This window comes from Mus caroli, chromosome 6 (assembly GCF_900094665.2).
Source record: "Mus caroli chromosome 6, CAROLI_EIJ_v1.1, whole genome shotgun sequence".
Classification (NCBI taxonomy): domain Eukaryota; kingdom Metazoa; phylum Chordata; class Mammalia; order Rodentia; family Muridae; genus Mus; species Mus caroli.
In genome coordinates, this window is record NC_034575.1 from 1,539,857 (window position 1) to 1,558,760 (window position 18,904).

At 39.3% G+C, this 18,904-nt stretch overlaps 1 protein-coding gene across 1 annotated transcript in view; it reads left to right on the plus strand.

The window, feature by feature from the left end:
• Ppp1r9a (protein phosphatase 1 regulatory subunit 9A) overlaps positions 1–18,904 on the plus strand; it is a 255,286-nt gene that overhangs the window by 155,506 nt on the left and 80,876 nt on the right. Inside the window, exons 5-6 of the mRNA XM_029478162.1 lie at positions 6,121–6,225; positions 14,665–14,800. Of these exons, the coding sequence (XP_029334022.1) occupies positions 6,121–6,225; positions 14,665–14,800 (241 nt within the window). The remainder of the gene's footprint in view (positions 1–6,120; positions 6,226–14,664; positions 14,801–18,904) is intronic.

The following is an 18,904-nucleotide window of genomic DNA, read 5'->3' on the forward strand; positions in this document are numbered from 1 at the left end:
CCCTTCCCAGAAGTGTTATTATGCCCACAGATAACTGTCTGAACACCTTAGCCAACCTCAGAGTAGCCCTGGTTCTGAGTCAGTGCTGAGGCCTCAGCCGCTGGAAAGGAAGACGGGAGAGTGCGTGCTGCTGCCCTGTCGGGTGGTGCATGGCAGCCTGGACTCTGCTTAGCCTCCCCAGATCTTCTCTAGGGCAGGATGCATACTTCTTTCTAATGTCCTGGCTGCTCCTTGTCAGACTTCCTTTAGCTGTTTATCACCTGGACTCCTGCTGATAAAGTCTCTCTAGATGATGATTTTTCTTTTCCCCTCTAAAGTATTTTCTACAACCTTTTTTCTTCTTCTTTCCTCTCTCTCTCTCTCTCTCTCTCTCTCTCTCTCTCTCTCTCTCTCTCTCTCTCTCTCTCTCTCTCTCTCTCTCTCTCTCTCTCTCTCTCTCTGTGTGTGTTTACATGCACACACACATGGGCATGCATCATGTTTACATAGGCATATGGAAGGAATTAGGGCATGCCATAAATCCTGGTTTTCTAATCATAAGTTAATTATATTGTTAGACATGATGGGTTTTCTGTGAAAGTGTGGCTGTGTGTATTACTTATCTTGTGTCCCTTGCATTTGAGAGAATCTCCTTTTGGCCTTGGATTTTAGCTGCTCCAGGCTAGATGCTTCAGCTTCTCCTAACTTTGCTTAATAAGAAGTCGCTCTTGTAATGCTTCATCTCAGCAGGGCACTTTAGGTTGTTTCCCTATTCACTAGAAAAATGTTAGCATCAGTCTTATAGTGTCCGTTATAGTCAGTGCTGGTTTAGGGTAATAAGGAACATGTCTGGGGTGAATGGTAAAGAACTCGAAGACTTTGCAACATCCCCCCCTCCCCTGTGTTGCTGAGCACTGACATTGCCTCCTCTGGGAGCTCTTCAGCCAGGACAACTTTGTTTACTAAGTTCAGTAAAGCAAGACTCTTCTTGCCACAGGGTTGTTTCTTGTCTGAGTTAATTCCTGAAACTGGCCAGGGGAAGTGCTCTGCCTCTGTTCTGACCAGAGAATATGAACAAGCTTGTCTCCCCATCTTTTAAAGCTGACAGCTTTCACCTTTTCACTGAAAGGAAGCCCAGGATTTATCTTTGGCACATTTTAATTGTCTTCTGACTCTGAGGTACAAGACTGCCTTGTTCTTCCTGGCCAGTGTTAAGTACAGCAAGACTTACTTGAACATGTGGCACTGTGGGTGACTAGCAGGCAGGGTGCACTCACAGTGTCCAGTGGATGGTTCTCATCCTGGCAGGACAGACAGAACAGATTTCATCATCTTACTTAGAATGACATTTGCTTTGAAAGTTTGGGGTTGTTTATTTCTGGAATTCTCCACTAAATCCTTTCAGACAACAGATGCTCATGTATAATTGAAACAGAGAGTCAGATCATAGATAAAGGGGTGAATCTTTACAGCCTGGGTGTTTATTTTATTCATCAAGAAAATATTTGTTGAACGCTTCCATTGTAAGAGCAGTGATCTGTACTCTCTCGGCTTTACTTTATTGGCTCCTGCAGTATTAGTACTGTTGATTTCCTATGTGTTTCATTGCTTCTGCTGTATATACAAGGAAGCTAAACTTTCTTCTGTATACGCACAAGGAAGCGCTGGAGCCTGACTCTAAACCCACGGTGTCTAGCTCCACAGTCAGCATTAAGTAGCACATTAAGGTTTAGCATTCAGTTCGTTTTAAAGACGTGTGTAAGTGTGTGTGTGTGTGTAACTTACAGATTTTTGGCATATTTTTGATTTCAAGATGGACATCATATCAACATTTTTATATACAAAATATCAGGAACATCTTTGACTATTTTGAAACCAATCCCTAGAAGTAGAGTGGCTGTACCAGTGTGTTACATGTTAAATGTTTTAGAAACATGTTGCTGACGCGCTCCTTAGAAGCATCATTCAGTTTATGCTCTCCTGAGCAGAATTCCTAAGGCGCTCCTGCTGTACCTGATTCACATTGAAGATTGTCATATAGTAAATCTTTAATACTGTGAATATCATGGCATAATTGCTATTCAGTATTTAACTTTTCCTGAGCACTTGTTCTTAACAATGTTTTTAGATTATTTTACTTCATGTGCATGTATGCATGCCTGTGCACTGCATATATGCATGTACTTAAAGAAGCCAGAAAACACTGTGTTTCCTGGAAAGGGATGTGGATGCTGGGAACTGAGCCGAGCTTATCTCTGAAAGTGAGTGCTCTCAGCTGCTGAGGCTTGTCTTCAGCCCTTTTCTTCAGGCCTTTTGTTTTGGTTTTTGTTTTTGTTTTTGGGGTTGTTTTGTTTTGTTGAGTCAGGGTTTCTCTGTATAGCCCTGCCTGTCCTGGAACTCTGTAGACCAGGCTGGCCTTGAACTCAGAAATCCGCCTGCCTCTGCCTTCCAAGTGCTGGGATTAAAGGCGTGCGCCACCACTGCCAGGCTCTTCAGGCCTTTTAAAAAGGTTCCCTGATGACCTGTATTTCTATTTTTTTTTTAAGTAAAGTGTTTGCTGTGCTTTTTGTTGTTGATTTCTTTCATTTGAAGTGTGTTATTCACTAGTATTTTAGTGAGATTCTGCAGAAATAAGTGGCCCATACCAACCGTGTCCAGTATTTAACTAACAGAAACCATTTCCTTGCTTCTCCATTTTGGCAACAAAATCATTAAGGTTAGAGTTAAATTAAATTAATGTGGGACTCTAACCTGAAAATGTGTTAAACTCTGTGTTTACTCCCTACTGGTAACATTGTATCAAAATTGTTGTTCAAAAATTCCGGCCCCCTGTATTGCTTTCTTCTTAGTCTTTGGGTTTATTTTTACTGACTGTCTAGGAAAGACTCTCAAATTCATGTTTCAAACATGGAATATGTAGAACTTATTTGACAATCTGATTTCTATCTCAAGTTCAGCATAAAAGACACGGAATTTTGTTTCCCCCTTTCTCTGTTTCCTTTAATTAGACCAGAAACCATTGTTTTATGTACTGACGCGCGATTCTACATTATTTTCATGCAAAACTCACCATTCCTCTTTTGTCTTCATTTACTTCACCCATACATTCTCATTATATTGTATATTTCTTTCTCTGGTGTGCCTCAAGGCTTGGTAGTTTGAGTTCATGATCTAGGTCCTATCTGTAGGCCCAGTTTTGGATGTATTCATTGGTATCTGTTAAACTCCTTTCAGCTGATGGTCCCCAGTTTTTTGTCCCAAGTGTCTTTTTTTTTTTTTTAAAGTATTGCATTGTGTGACCTTGGGAGCAGAAGTGCCTGTTTGTTTTCTCTTTTCAGGCAGGAAGGTTGTATTCCTATCTGTGGTAGCGCTCTTCCTTGACCTTCCTGCATATCTCATCCCGAATACTGGTGACACAAACTACAATGCATTGACGTGTGCATTCTGTAAGATACAATGAGAAGACTCTGACTTACTCTGTTTGTTTCCTAATCTTCGAAGGCAGTAAACGCCATGGATCTAACTAAGGAGTAATTCTTACAGTAATCTGTGGTCAAAATATCAAGGTCTTCTACAAAATAAGAACTAGGAAAATTGAACTGAAGTCATTGGACGGAAGCATATGGAGAAACATTTCAGAAATAGAAAGGTGCCCGACAGAGCTGGGGCCACCTGGGCACGTTTTACACTTGGCCCAGCATTATTGATATGCAGTTAATGCATTTTAGGCTTAGAATAATGTAAAGCTTTCCAAAGGTCGGCTCCTTTCTCACCTCCAGCTAGCGTGAAGAACATGTTTCTAGATTTTTTTCATGTCGTGCTGTGTATAATCTGTTTATTTGTCATGTTCACACAGCATACTTTCCCAGTCAGTTATGCTCTTGATAGTTTGTAGATTGGAGGATGTTTGTCAGCAAAGCTTGGAGACTTGAAGTTGAGCTCACCTGTCTCTGTTTTCACTCCTTCCTCTGTTTTATGTTTATTATTTATTTAAGATAGAGGTCTTGCCACATTGTCCTCAAAACCCTGTTCTCAAGTGAATTGTCCTGCTTCAGTCTTCAGAGTAGCCTTTTTTTTTTCTGGATTGTGGCACCAGTCCCAAATTCAATATATTTTCACTGTTACCATTCTGTCCTGTGTCAGTATGACACAGAACATTAATTTGAGAATAGGGAGGTCTCTTCTGAGACTTCTTGTGAGCACTGGAGCATCCCTGACCATTGCTAGATGCATTCTCTGAAGAATGTGGGTCTGGTCTCTTTTCAGAATCTGAAAGCAAATCTGGTCACGACTTGTAAGACTACATTGAAAACAAGCAGAGGTGGTTTGTCCTTGGAAATGGTGTGTGTGGGAGTACTCTTTCAGCTGGACTTACCTTAGTAATAAAATAAATAACTAAATAAATAAAACTTCTCAAACTAAAATAATTTTATCATTGGTAGAATATGAGTTTATTATACAAAAGTTATTTACTGTTAGATATAGTATATAAACAATAAATAAAATTTGAAATTAATAGAAATAATAGTAATATTGTCTTCCAAAATTAAGTCCATCTGACAAAATTTAGTCTCTGGGAAAAGCTTTAAAATTCTGATAAATATATCAAATAAAGGTAAATAAATGGTGTTATATTCATGCCCACAGGTAGGAAAAGAGTTGTGTCAGGCAGTGAATTCTCCTTGGTTCTATGTGTGCATCCAATGTGGGTAATCTAGTAAGTTATTTTCTGGCTGTGTTGGCTCCTTCCTGTTGTTGTGATAAAACATCAGGACAGAAGCAACTCAGGGAAGCAAAGGTTTATCAGATGCACAGATCCAGTGGAATAGAATCCATCCTAGAGGGAAGAAAGGAAGGCATGGAGCAAACTGGATGCAAGGCCAGCATGTAAAACCTCAAAGCCCACCTCCTGTGGCCAACTTCCTCCAGTGGGGTTTCCAAGCAGTGCTGCCAGTGGAGGATTTACAGTCCAAGCACAAGAGCCTATGAGGGATATTTCACATCCAGAAATAACAGTGGATACTAAAGAATGGACTGGGATGTTTTACATGGAAAGACAAGATCCAAAATAGTACGCTCAGTCATGGAGGATAAGAACAAAGTTAGAAGGGGATATGATCTGACTCTAGGATTTTCTTCTAAAGCTTCAGGGGTCAAGAAAATGTGATATTGATGATAGATAGATAGATAGATAGATAGATGAGTAGATAGATAATAGAGAAACAGATACATCAACAAGACAGAATAGAGGAGCCAGGACTAGACAAGGGACTAGGTGTTGGGCACAGAGGATATCTCAGCTGTATCTGCTACATTTAATTAGGTAGAGAAATGCTAGAGATCTGCTGTGCACCGCAGTTACTCCTTCTTCTTAAGAATACATGTGGTTGCAGACCCCTTCAGCTCCTTGGGTGCTATAGAGCGAACAACAATATGAACTAACCAGTACCCCCGGAGCTCGTGTCTCTAGCTGCATATGTAGCAGAAGATGGCCTAGTCAGCCATCATTGGAAAGAGAGGCCCCTTGGTATTGCAAACTTTATATGCCCCAGTAGTGGGGAATGCCAGGGCCAAGAAGCGGGAGTGGGTGGGCAGGGCGGGGGGGAGGGTATAGGGAACTTTCAGGATAGCATTTGAAATGTTTATAAAGAAAATATCTAATAAAAATAAAAGAATATGTGTGGAAAGCTGAATCTTTTCAGTATGCCTTTTATAGCTTTCAATGGAGTTTTTTTATAATGTCTGTACACACATTTATATGTTCATGCTGGTAGTGCACATGTATCTGTATATGCATGTAGATACTAAGAGATCCACTCAAGTTTTCTTCCTTGGGAGCTGTCTATCTGTTCTTGAGATAGGGCATCTCTTTGGCCTTTAAGAGTTCCCAGCTATTAAGTTCAGGTCCCTGTACTTAGAAGGTAAGCCCTTTACTAACTGAGCTGTCTCTGCAGTCTTCATAGTACTGTTTTGAAGATTAACATCTTGACTAATATTTGACTATGGTCTGGAGTATGTTGATTATAAGGTTGGAATCAGTGAGAATGTCTTAAAAACAAGTCTTGAGTTGCTACTTCCTTGGAAAGGGCAGAGCATTAGAAGAGACAGTCACTGTCGATGCTGACTTCTCTCTTTCTCCAGGATCCAAGTCAATGACCAGATCGTGGAAGTTGATGGAATCAGCCTGGTGGGGGTCACTCAGAATTTTGCTGCAACCGTTCTGCGGAATACCAAGGGCAACGTCAGGTAAATCTGAGGCTTTCTAATGAGCAACTCTGTGATGCTGTACTTTCATGGATGGTAATTTCCCTATCAATATTTATAATTACAATGGAAATTTTGTCTGAATGCTAAAACAGTGTGAACACCTCTGTTGCTAAGCTGTATGGTGTACCTTACTGTTAACACAGTAGGAATTGCCACAGAGATGGAATTCCTAGTCACTACCTCAGTAAATATTAATTTCCTTTAACAAAACCACCTTTGGAACAATTGAAATTGAAATGGTTGTTCACGCACCAGCGGCAAGCATTATTAGACAAGTAGGCTGAATGATTTCAGGCAGTGTGCTGTAAAATTCTGTGTATTGTTTTTAAGAGTCAGCCAGGATCTGTCTTTGATGAATTGTACTTTTCGTGTTTAATAGGACAGAAGCTGCAGACCTTGAAAGTTCTATCTAGTGCTCTGGCTGGGACAATTATGACTCTTAAATAAGAAAGCCATTTTGAGGCAACCCTGGTTAAACTTTCAAATCAGTTTTAATTGATTAGCTTACTTTTTGATTATTTGATTTAGTTTACTTTTTTGAAAGCACTGTAAATGCCTTACATTTTGCCAAACTCTCATGATGAACACCTGGAGACTTTAGTCAGTGAGTCTAACTGTGAAAACAGCTTAGGGCTCTTCTCACCAAAATGAAGCTGCCTTTGGAGCACACAGTTGAAGTGACATCACTGAAAGGAAGGCAGCAGTGTCCTCCTGCAGTATATTTGATGTGGTCCAAACACAGCTTCCACTTTGTCAATGGGAAAGCAGCCTTTGGTGAGGAAGGAAACGCAAGCTAAACAAGCGCATAGGTGGGGTCTGGCTCCTGCCATCCTCACAGGCCTCAGGAAGGCAGGGAAAATGATGTCTGAGGGGCTGGAAAGCTCCCATGATGTTGGACTGGGGCTGATGCTCTGTGGGCTCCCTATGGCAGCCACACAGCACTTCCCCACTTGGTGGAAGACTTGCTTGGGAGCTTCTCATTTCATACTGGGACAATCTAGTCAGTGTGTTAGCTAACTTGTTTGTTTGTTTGTTGTTTTTTGTTTTCGAGACAGGGTTTCTCTGTATAGCCCTGACTGTCCTGGAGCTCACTTTGTAGACCAGGCTGGCCTCGAACTCAGAAATCTGCCTGCCTCTGCCTCCCAAGTGCTGGGATTAAAGGTGTGCGCCACCACTGCCCGGCCTCTTCACACCTTCAACATCTAAACTATATTTCCTCAAACCCAGTCCTCTGACGTCTAAACTCGTTCTTAATACACCTTACCACTAGCTTTGCTGAGAGTGAGGCCATCAGCTGCCAGCACTTGCTCAGTAGCTTTCCGTTAAATGTTTTAAGAGCTGATCACTTCAGAAAAAGGCCACGCAAGGGACCAAGTGGGGAAAAATGAGGTACAGTTTGCAAAACTCTCTGAAATCTCTGTGGTCTGTGACCCACTAACATGATACTTGGGTGTCAGTTATGTGCCCTGGTTTATGTTTTTCCAATACATAATGTTCAGGTTTTTACACAAAGTAAGAATTGTTTCCTTAAGAGGCAACGCCTGTAGACTGACTCCACTTTCCCATTTTTACACCTTAAGTTCAGTTGTACATTTATATTTAAGAATTTAATAGTATTCATGCCCCATTTTTGACTAGAGAGCATTTCAATGAGAACTTATTTCTGAAAGCTAGGCGTTTATAAACCATCAGTTCTCATCTACCCTCTCCTGTCGTTCACACAGAGTAGTGTCTAGGGTATTTGCAGTTTCAATCTAGCTAATTGTAAATGCAGTGTTAGGGTTGTTTATTTTTTTGACAGCTCAACAGTAAATTTGTAAAGGAATTTAAGGAATCCCCTGTAATGTAGACATCTAAGTGCCAGAGAATATAATATGCTTATTTCTTGGCTTCATAACAAGTGAAAATAAAAAGAATAACCGATTTATTAACCTCTGTTTATTATATTTTTGCCTGAAGCACTAAGGAAATAATATATGTTGAAACATAATAATGACTTTTTAAAAACACTAAAAGAGACCATGCTGAGTACCCTAGACCTTACCATATCCTGGCTGTGATACTCTGAATAAGAATGGCCCCATAGGCTCATACGTTTGAATGCTTAGTAATTAATTAGGGAGTCGCACTACTTAAGAAAGGTTAGGAGGTGTAGCCTTCTCAGAGAAGTGTGTCACTGGGGGTGGGCTTTGGGAGTTTCAAAAGCTCAAGCCAGGCCCAGTGTCTTTTTCTTCCTGTGGAACATACCTACTAATATGCATGTAGAACTCTCAGCTCCTTCTCCAGCATCATGTCTGCCTGTGTGCTGCCATGCTTCTGCCTTGATAATGGACTAAACCTCTGTACCTGTAATCCAGCCCTAATTGAATGCTTCCTTTATAAGAGGTTCCTTGGTCATGGAATCTCTTCACAACAGTAGAACAGCGACTAAGACAAAAGCAATTGCTTAATAATGAACGTCCTCAATTTTTAATTCATATTCGAATCAACTACTCAATTCTTTACCATTAAATATCAGGGCACCTTACCATTCCAGTGTTTTGTGAAGTAAAAATTCAATGTGTTGAAGAACATTTTTCTTCCCTGTAAACTTTGAGTCTGGAGCAGACCAGTTTGCTGACCCATGCGCTCTCCTCACTTTAGCAGGAAGTGATATAAAGGAGCTGATGAGATGGATGCACTAATCATGGCTCACTCAGTTGGTTTGTCTTTGGAATTTTTACAATTCAGTTGGAAGGGATCATGTCCGCTGGGGTACAGCTCAGCGGCACTATTTGCACAGCCAGCATGAAACATAGACCCTGTTGCTGCAAAGGATGAATGAGCTGCTCATGGGATTTATAGTTTGTGTGTAACTAGTGAAAAGAAATAAATCTCCTGAATATACATTTGAAAATAAATTTTATCATTAAAATATTGCAAAAAAGCACCACACACTAAGATTAACCCTAGCCAAAGCCATGTAAATTGTAGTGATCTTCTATATGTTTATAACAACCAATTGGAACAAAAGCTGTGGAGAGTCACAGGCATTTTATTCTTTCACTGTCAAATATATTTTATACCCTTATCCATCAAAACAAAACCAAAATATCTATGACAGGGTTAGAACTAGAAAAAACATTTAGTCTTATGTCAGCTTTCATAACTCCGTCAATGACCTGCATTCAACCCTTCGCTCATATCTAGCTCCTTTAAATCAGTTATTTTATGCTTTTCCTGTACTTAACTCAAAATCTGTTTTTAGAACTGTGATTAATAGGACAGTAATTACAATAAACATGTAAAGACACTCAGATGTGGAGGCATAGTGCATAATCTCCATTCAAAGCAACGGTGAGTCGTTATCAGACAGACATTCTCAGAGCACCGAATACTGGAACTCATTATATGGATTTTATAATAGTTATTGTACCTACTGTGTTCATTTTACGAATATAAGAATAAAACTTAGAAACATTGACATATTCCAAGTCATAGAACCACTGTGGCTTCTATACATTTATGGAATTATTCCATAAGCCATTTTGTCTCTTCTAAATGCTTTTAACACTTAAAATATGCTATTCCAAAATATCCATATCTTTAATCCATAACAGAAATAAGCATGCCAAATTTGACATCTCATGTTGAATTCTTCATTTAGTAGGTAGATGGTATACATGATCTAATCTTACATATTTATGAACTCAAGTTAACAAAAGCAGAAACATGTGGAGAGGTAATCTGAGTGTTACATATTTTTTTTCTCCAAGTTGGTCTTCTCATGATTTTAGGTATCCCAGTCCTCTTTTGTGTGTGATATAGTTTAGTCTTGATCACTCCTTCAGACACATGAGATTAGACACTAATTTTCACATAAAGAAGATGAGGCAGAGGGACTAAGTTGTTTCCACTTCTGCATGGTTTTACTCTGGGTCATACTTAAAAGAGTGGCGATTTGTTAAAGAAAATCTCCACCATTCGTGCTTAATGGTACTTCAGGCTTTAAAGATGCGTGTAACCATGGTCCTTTACTGTAGTAGCTCAGAAAGCTACCTAAATGAATGGGCATGTGTAGTTAACACATTTCAAAGTGAAACCATTTTATGAGATCAATTATCTGTCATGAAGTCAAGAGGAGTTGCAGAAGAGAGGGAGTTGCAGAAATGATATAAATACATTATATGCATATATCAAATAAAACACATTAAAATCAATGGGCTAAATGAAATGAATCTGACTTCTATTTTCACTTTGAGGTTGCATATTTATTAGTATGCATTTTTAATTACTCTGCCACTCTGTCACCTCATAGTAGATGAGTGATAGTCCCTAAAGCCTAACTATATGGTCCATTTAAAAATACACTTAAAAAAATCTGTGCATGATGGCACACACCTTGAATCTTAGCACTTAGGAGGTAGAGACAGGATGATCTCTGTGAGTGTGAGCCCAGCCTAGTCTATATCGTGAGTTACAAGCCAGGCATAGCTTCACAGTGAGATGCTGTCCCAGACACAAACAAACAAACAAACAACCACCATACACATAAAGGTCTGGAGGGATAGCTGAGTGGATAAGAGCAGTTGATGCTCCTTTAAAAGGATTGGAGTTTACTTCCCTGCACTCCCCTGATGGCTTACAACAACCCAATTTACAGTAACTCCAATTTCACGGGGTCTCTCATCCTGACCTTTGTGGTCAACAAGAACATATGTGGTGCACAGACATATGTGTGGATAGATAGATATAGATATAGATATAGATATAGATATAGATATAGATATAGATATAGATATAGATATAGATACATACACACACACACATACACAGTATTCAAACATACAAAATAGATAAATCTTTTTAAAAATACACATAAAATGCCAGTCTAGACTTGTCTTAAAACTGCTGTTCGAGGATGTTTAAATTTCTTTTTATGTGTCTGAGGCATATGTGTGACACCATTTCTGATAAACATATATTTACCAAAACATAATAAATTCACATATCAATATTAATTTAAGACATTAATGATTATTAATGACATAGAGATTATATTATCTCTTAGTTAAATCATCTTGTATATCTTTTGGCAATCCAGAGTTCACATTTTATAATAGAAGAGGGGAAAAAAAGCAAAGATACTGTCAAACCTTTGTAATGTGTAGATAAACAGAAAAGAGGGAAAGAAGTCTGTGGTGGTTTAAGTAGGTTTGACCCCCATAGACTCCTTTGTTTCAATTTGCTTGGTCCATGGGAAGTGACACTATTAGGAGGTATGGCCTGGTTGGAATAGGTGTGCCCTTGTGGGAGGAAGTGTTTCAGTGGGTAGGTAGGCTTTGAGAACTCCAGAACTCAAGCTTTGCCCAGGAAGGAAGGGAGTTGTTTCCTGGCTGCCTTCTGATCAACATGCAGAACTCTCAGCTCCTTCTCCAGCACCATGTCTGCCTTCATGCTGCCATGACGATAATGGACTGAACCTCAAAACTGTAAACCAGCCCCATTTAAATGGCTTCCTTTATAAGAGTTGCCTTGGTCATGGTATCTCTTAACAGCAATAAAACCCTAATGAACACAAAGTCAAAATGTGTTTCTTCATGGAGAATACAGTCTTACTGAGAAAAACTCTTACATATCTACTGAAAGCTCATAGAAATGGTGCTTTAGTTTAGCTAGATTGCAGAAGACAGGGTAGTGTTTATGATTCAGTTTTATTCAACATTCTACAATTTAAAAAAATTACAAACTACTTGGAGATAAAACAAAAATTGGTTAAGACCTTGGATCTGAGAAAGTAACGATTAAGTAAAGACAGACATGTTCTGTGTTCACTGACTAGATGAGCTCTTATTGTCAAGATGCCTTTTCAAAGTAACTCCAGAACAAATCCCAGTGGGCTCTGGTTTTCCTGGGAAACCTGGGAGACTGATTATAACGTTTCCATGCAAATGCAGACGAAAGACAGCAGAGGTCAAGAACTCTTCACTTACTTTAAGCGTTTACTGTATAACAGCCATGGAAGTGGTGTATTGGTAGAATTATAAACACATTATGGAACAGACTGCAAAGTCCAGAGATTACCCCACAAGTGTAGAATCAACTAATTTGAAACAGTGTAGTCAAGTAATTCAATATTTGTAAAGAACAGTCTTTTTAACAAATGGTGTTGAAATTGCTTGCTGTTTGGAAAGAAAGAAACCAGCCTTATGACACATTATGCCTGGAAATTAAATTTAACTTTAAGAAACAATTTTAAATTTAAGGAAAAATAGGAAAAATTTAATCATAAAGTGGCAAAATTCTTAAGAATTAGAATGATTGAAAGACATAATTTATTTCTGATGTCATTCAGCAGTTTATTCATCGAAAGCTACTCAGTAGTCCATCAGCAGTTGTGTGTTTATTATTGTGTTGACAAATAGTTTCTGGGAAGCTTGGATAACTTCATCACATTGTAAGTCTGAATTCATTTCTTCCCCATGGTATTATAGATGGTCATCTGTTGCAACAGACACTACTGATGTTTAAAAACATCGTAGACATAATTTGAAAAGCTGAGATGGGAAAACATAAACTGGGAGAGGGTAGTAAATTAAACACATATGTACATATGTATACATTTGATGTGTATTCATATCTGTAGGATACATAGACAAAACATTTACCAGAACATATTGAGTTATGTCAGCTCAATCATAGAAATAAAGAACTCACATTTAGTAATGGACAAAAGTTTTGAAATAATTATTTCATGATTGAAAGACATGATTGAAAGAAGAGATCTGAGTGGTAAGCTGTGAAAGGATGGGTCCCTGTCGTGAGAGCAGTGACATCAGCAGACACCCACCTAGTGGCTGTCCCTGCAGAAGGTGCCTGCACTGGGTGTGGGTGAGGATGTGCAGCAAATGTGGTTTCTGTGCACTGTGAGCTGACTATGAAATGGTACCCAGTTCTTCAGAAGACAACTTGGCAACTGTTTGAAAAGTTACACATCCGTTTACTTCTGACTCAACTCCATTCTTAGTAAAGTGTTAAAGGAGAATGAAAGCCTGTCTGTAAAGGCTCACATACTTGTAATAACTTGATGCATATTATCCAAAATCCATCTTAATGTTCGAATTATTAATAGAAGGATATTTCTTCCAAGCATATTCTGTGCACAATAAAACATTCACTATACACTGCAGTTCCATTTAATTGAAACTTCAGAAGATTAATGTGGAGCCAAGGGACGAAGGTTTCTGGGAAGCAGTCTGAGGAAATGTTTTGGGTGTTGATGGTCCCATATTTTCACTGAGGTACTGATCACAGGCCTGTGTGTCTGTCATTTTTATTGAGCCAACCATTTAAAATAGATGCATCATCCTCTAGATGAATTGTATCTGACCAAAAATATGTAGGCTCCTACTTACACTTGATTGCCAACAGTAAATGAATAATGAGCAACTGAGCTTACGTCTAAGCTAAGTCTTTTTTGAAACCATGTAAAAGCCCTTGGAAGAGACAACTAAGAACAAAAGCTTTGGTCTTCAGTGTCCTTATTCAAAAAATGGTCATCTGTGTTACTTAAGAATGACTAAAACAACATAATCAAGGGTGGAGAAAAGACTAAGTGTAACATTTCAAATAATGATACTCATATTTAGAAACCATATATATTAGACATATTATTTTCATTTTTAGAAAAATAGATTCATGTACTACTATGGAAGTAATGTTAAATAAACCACATTCTATTTACAAGGGCTGATCATAGACGACATGGCTTACAGAAAGTTAATGTTTTTCCAGTTTCGTTTTTAACTCAGTGTCTTATAAGATTAATATCAATTCTTGAATCACCCTCTTTTTAATGCACCCACTCAACACACACACACAAGAGAGAAAGAAGAGAGAGAGAGAGACACAGAGACAGAGAGAGACAGAGAGAGACAGAGCAAAACTCTTCTATTTCTCCTCCTTTGTAATGTATCAAAAACTAGTGACCCTCCACTAGCTACTCAGCATAGGGTCTAAGCAAAATGTTTTTTAGGCAGTTTTGTTTTGGGTTTTTGGCTTTTTTTGTTGTTTGTTTGTTTGTTTGTTTGTTTTTTGTAGTATTGTGGGACATTGTTGTAGAAATGTTTTAGGTCATTGGATACAGGAAAAAATGTTCTGGCTTCCTTTTCGTAAGTCATCAATTGTGTGAAGAATTATGACTTTCCTTAGGGTGTTATTATTCTTCATGGAGAGTCCTTATTGCCACCCCTCTTCTACTTTGTTAGCTGTGTGTGTAACGTCGCTTATCTGGCTGAATAATTCTATCACTCCTTGGCTGTACCAAATACATGGGTCATAGTATCTCTTAGTCTAAGTAGCCTGCTGCAAGCTTGAGTGTGACCACATTCATTAGCTGTTGTGACTGTACTCTACTAGTTTCTGTTAACCTTCCCGCAGATTCGTTATTGGACGAGAAAAACCAGGACAAGTGAGTGAGGTTGCCCAGTTGATCAGCCAGACCCTGGAACAAGAGCGGCGACAGCGGGAACTTCTGGAGCGTCACTATGCGCAGTATGATGCTGACGATGATGAGGTAGGGACCTCCGTTCTTCCCCTTCCTGCACCTCTCCCGTGCTGCTCCCGTGCCACGGCCTCTTTGCCATTTCCTAGGGAAGGTGTCGTCTACACCAAGCTGGAATTCAACCTCATAGAAAAGAAGTGCCCCTTGGACCTGAAATTCTCCTGGTGTTTGTGAACACTGTAGAAGCAAATTTGTCTTAACTTTTAACACACTATTGAAAAGAAACTCCTACAAACAGGCATTCAAAGAACCCATATAAATAATGGCTGTATTGTTGGATTAGATGCTTTCTCTTTCTGCTTTATATTTTTTTAATCATTTCCAAATGTTCTGAAGTAGTATGTAATACTTTCTTTGTTTTTTGAAAAATCAGTTAAACATTAAATGAAAACATACACATATACACAAACAAACAGAAAGTAAATGAAGATGTCTGAGGCTTTCCAGAGGCTTCCCCCTCACCCCAGGAAGAGAAAGTTTTTTGGATGTGCTCACAGTGATTTGTGCTAACACAGTGCAGAGCAAAGCATTTCCATTGGTGCATGTCCCATGGCACAGGTACACACTGGAATGGTCTTACATCCGGAGCTCTGTAGAAGATCAAGTGAATGAGTCGACACTAACCCCCAAGGGAACAAAGCTCTCTGGAACCCTTCTGGGCTGTAATGAGACACAGATACTGGGCTATGTCTCATGTCAGTGCCAAGTGCACGCTGATATGCTGGGACAACACACTTCATTGCAAACACATTCAAAATTTTATATGTTTCATATGGGCATGTCAAAAGATTCATCAATGATTTAATTGCAGTATTTCATACTTCATAAACATGTAAATGCTCAGATAAAATAAATATTCTTTTATTTTAAAGACTGACATAAGCATAGTAATATTTCATACCTTCAACCTCTGCTAATCTAAATGTATTATTTATGTAGGCTCTATTTTTGCTTTCATTGAGGACACAGAAAGAGATTAATGAGGGGACATTTAGGTCTTCCCAATGTGTGTTGAATTTAGCATGTTTTAACAAATATATATGAGGTTTTCACTCCATTGCAGGTGGCATATAGATTAACATTTTGTTTTGTTCTGTTTTTGTTTGTTTCTTTAGACAGGTTCTCCCTCTGTGCAAGCAAGCCCAGGTTGCCTTTGAACTCATAGCAACCCTTTGCCCTCGGCCTCCCTGCTTCTGTGATTACAAGTGTGGCCACCCCACTTGGCATCAGTTACCTTTAGATCAAAGAGTAGTATATTAGAATGATTGTCCATGGAGGAAATAGTCTCTTACAATTGTTTCCTCCATTTCAGTTTGCACTCGTGGAGGACTTTTGGCAAGAATTTTCTTATTGTACTGGAATACTAAATCTAAAAATATATTATCTAAGATTTTGAAACTAAACACAAGATCTCAAAGTCTTGGCCTAGTTTTCACTTCCCGGCTCCAGTGTTGTATGGCTTACTAGAATCCCCTGGGCTGCGAGCCTTCTCTAGAATTATAGAACATTTTCTAAGGTTTAGATGGGTGCCTCTCTACTAATAGAAAGGTTTTATATTTGATGGTCTAGGGACTATGGGAGATATCAAGTGGTGAGAAAATGAAGAGGCCCACCTAAGTAAGGCTCTTTGTCCTTGGGTGTAAAGTACATATGTTGGGCTCCATCTCAGAACTCCTTCTAGTGCCTAGTGTTTCACACTTAGATAAGTCATCCAGTCCAGTGTAAGGTATGGGAGCACACCGATAAAGACAACCCTTGGAAAGCACAGGGAGGATGCCTGAGGATCCTAAGATCAAGGTCAGCTTGATATAAAGTTAGTTTTGTTTTGCTTGCCTGTGTTTAGTTAAAGAGAGCTTTACAAGTATGAGAGTTGGCACTCAGAGAATCCAGTCATTTTAAACCTCCTCAAGTAAAAGTTTTATATCTCATAATCATGTTTGTTCCAGGTACTTTGAGGATTTGACTAACCACACTTAGCTCCCAAAAAGTTCAACTGAAGCTTTTAGAGTCTCTGCCTCTGCCTCTGCCTCTGCCTCTGCCTCTGCTTCTGTCTCTCTGTCTCTCTCGCTCTCGTGTGTGTGTGTGTGTGTGTGTGTGTGTGTGTGAGGGCGGGGGAGCTGATTTTCCTCTAATTTCATAGCTTGAGTGAATGAATGAGTCTGATGAACATTCATACTTAGGGACATAATATCACTCGAAGTTTCTTCTTTACATGTGGGGCTTATTTAGGTGTTTGTTTGGCAAAAACAAACGGAATTCATTGCCACTTGAGCAGATATTTTTAGTGGAAAATGATTGCATAAAAACTGGGATCATACACTTGTCTAGGAGTCTGTCTCACTGAACCTCTAAAGCATTGGAGATATATATTTTCCCCCTGTAAATTTAGTAACCAAGATTATTTTCTAGCTGTTGCACTAGTGGTTAGCAAATTTCAGCTTGATGCTCTCCCTGGCCTCAAAGCCTGAGCCCCACAGCATAATGCTCTATGCTGTGTTTGCCCTCATGCTTCTGTCTCTATTCAGACACACAGAATAACTGGACAACAAAAGATGTTAAGAGGATTCTTGTTTTGAGTGATGGCATTTCTTGTAGTTCTTCAGGTCTGTGAGCCTTTGTTTTGTATTTCTCATAATAGGGGCATTGAATACTTGGACATTTGCTTTACTGTAGGCAGCAATGCATAAGTATCATCTACATAGAGTCCGAAGGGATGATTAATTGATACAGAAATGCTTTACAAAAGGATCAAGTTGAATGTTCTCTTCCTTTTATGGGTTGTCACAGTCGAAGACTGGAACATTCTGTGTTACTGCAAGTAGCACTGACTTCCCTGAGGTCGGTCGGGCTTTGTGCTTGTCCTGCAGCCTTCTCCATTCTCAGGTGTCCACAGCACTGGCCATTGCAGGCACAGGCAGAGCAGCCATTCATTTCATCTTCACAGGAGAGAGAAAGGCTGTGTGAACAATGAGAGCTCACTCCATGCTTACATCTTCGAGGAATGGCACTTGATCCAGAGTTTTCATTAACACTACCAAATATTAAGTTGGAGGATTGGGGTGTTTATCTCTGTTTTCTGTTTACCCTCTTTCTCTGTTAATGGAAAGTAAAATAACCAAGATCTGAAGGAAATGAGAAGGACCAATATTGGATATCCAGTGGATAGATGGGCCTTGAATAATTGATTTAATTTCCTGTATAATTGGGCAGTTTGTAGATTTGCGTATCTTTGTTAGGACAGGCCCTGAACATGTACAATCAGTTGCTTGACTTTCCACTTCCCTTGTAACTCATGGGATCATCTTGTGATTTCAAATTTAGAATTGTTTCATTTGCTAATATCTCCTGTGACCTTCCCTCAACAGAGCCAGGAAACCCTCTGATTACATACAGAGCAACCAAGTGCAGCTAGCTCCTTCCCAACTGAACACCAAGATGAGCATTGCCCACAGAATGGTGCAGCACTTCTGGTTTTGATCAAATTATCCAGGGTTCATTTTAACTTGGAGCACATCACATTGACAGGTTGCTTGAATTGGCTGTACAGGAAACATCTGGATATGAGAAATATTTCCTGCAGTTGTTAAAGGACACTAGCCCTTTGTGAAGGGAGAGATTGTTGCGTATTACTTACGCCTCTGTTCATCTGCTGTAACACTTTAGGAAATTATAAGTCATGCTCTAATAGAATTTGAAATGTATAGATAATCATCAAACTATTTAAATTTCTGCTGCTTCTGCTTTTCTCCAAATATTTAAACTAGTAGAGTTTCCAATAAGCAAACAGCCAGGTCTGTTTGAATTTGCATTCCTGTTTCTGTGCACTCTCTGCTAACCATTCAAATTTTCAAAAGCACAAAGTAAAGTGGCCCTGCCTGGAGGCCAGAGGATGGGGGCATTGATTCCCCAAAGAGTAGGAGATAGAGAGCCGAAGGCTCAAAGGTTCACATGCGTGCACATCTGCAATGAGGGGTAGCATTTCTGGGGTTAAGAGAAAGAATGTTTATTGAGTCTGTCTTGTCCTGTCTTGTCTTGTCTTGTCTTGTCTTGTCTTGTCTTGTCTTGTCTTGTCTTGTCTCTCTCCCTTCCCTTCCCTTCCCTTCCCTTCCCTTCCCT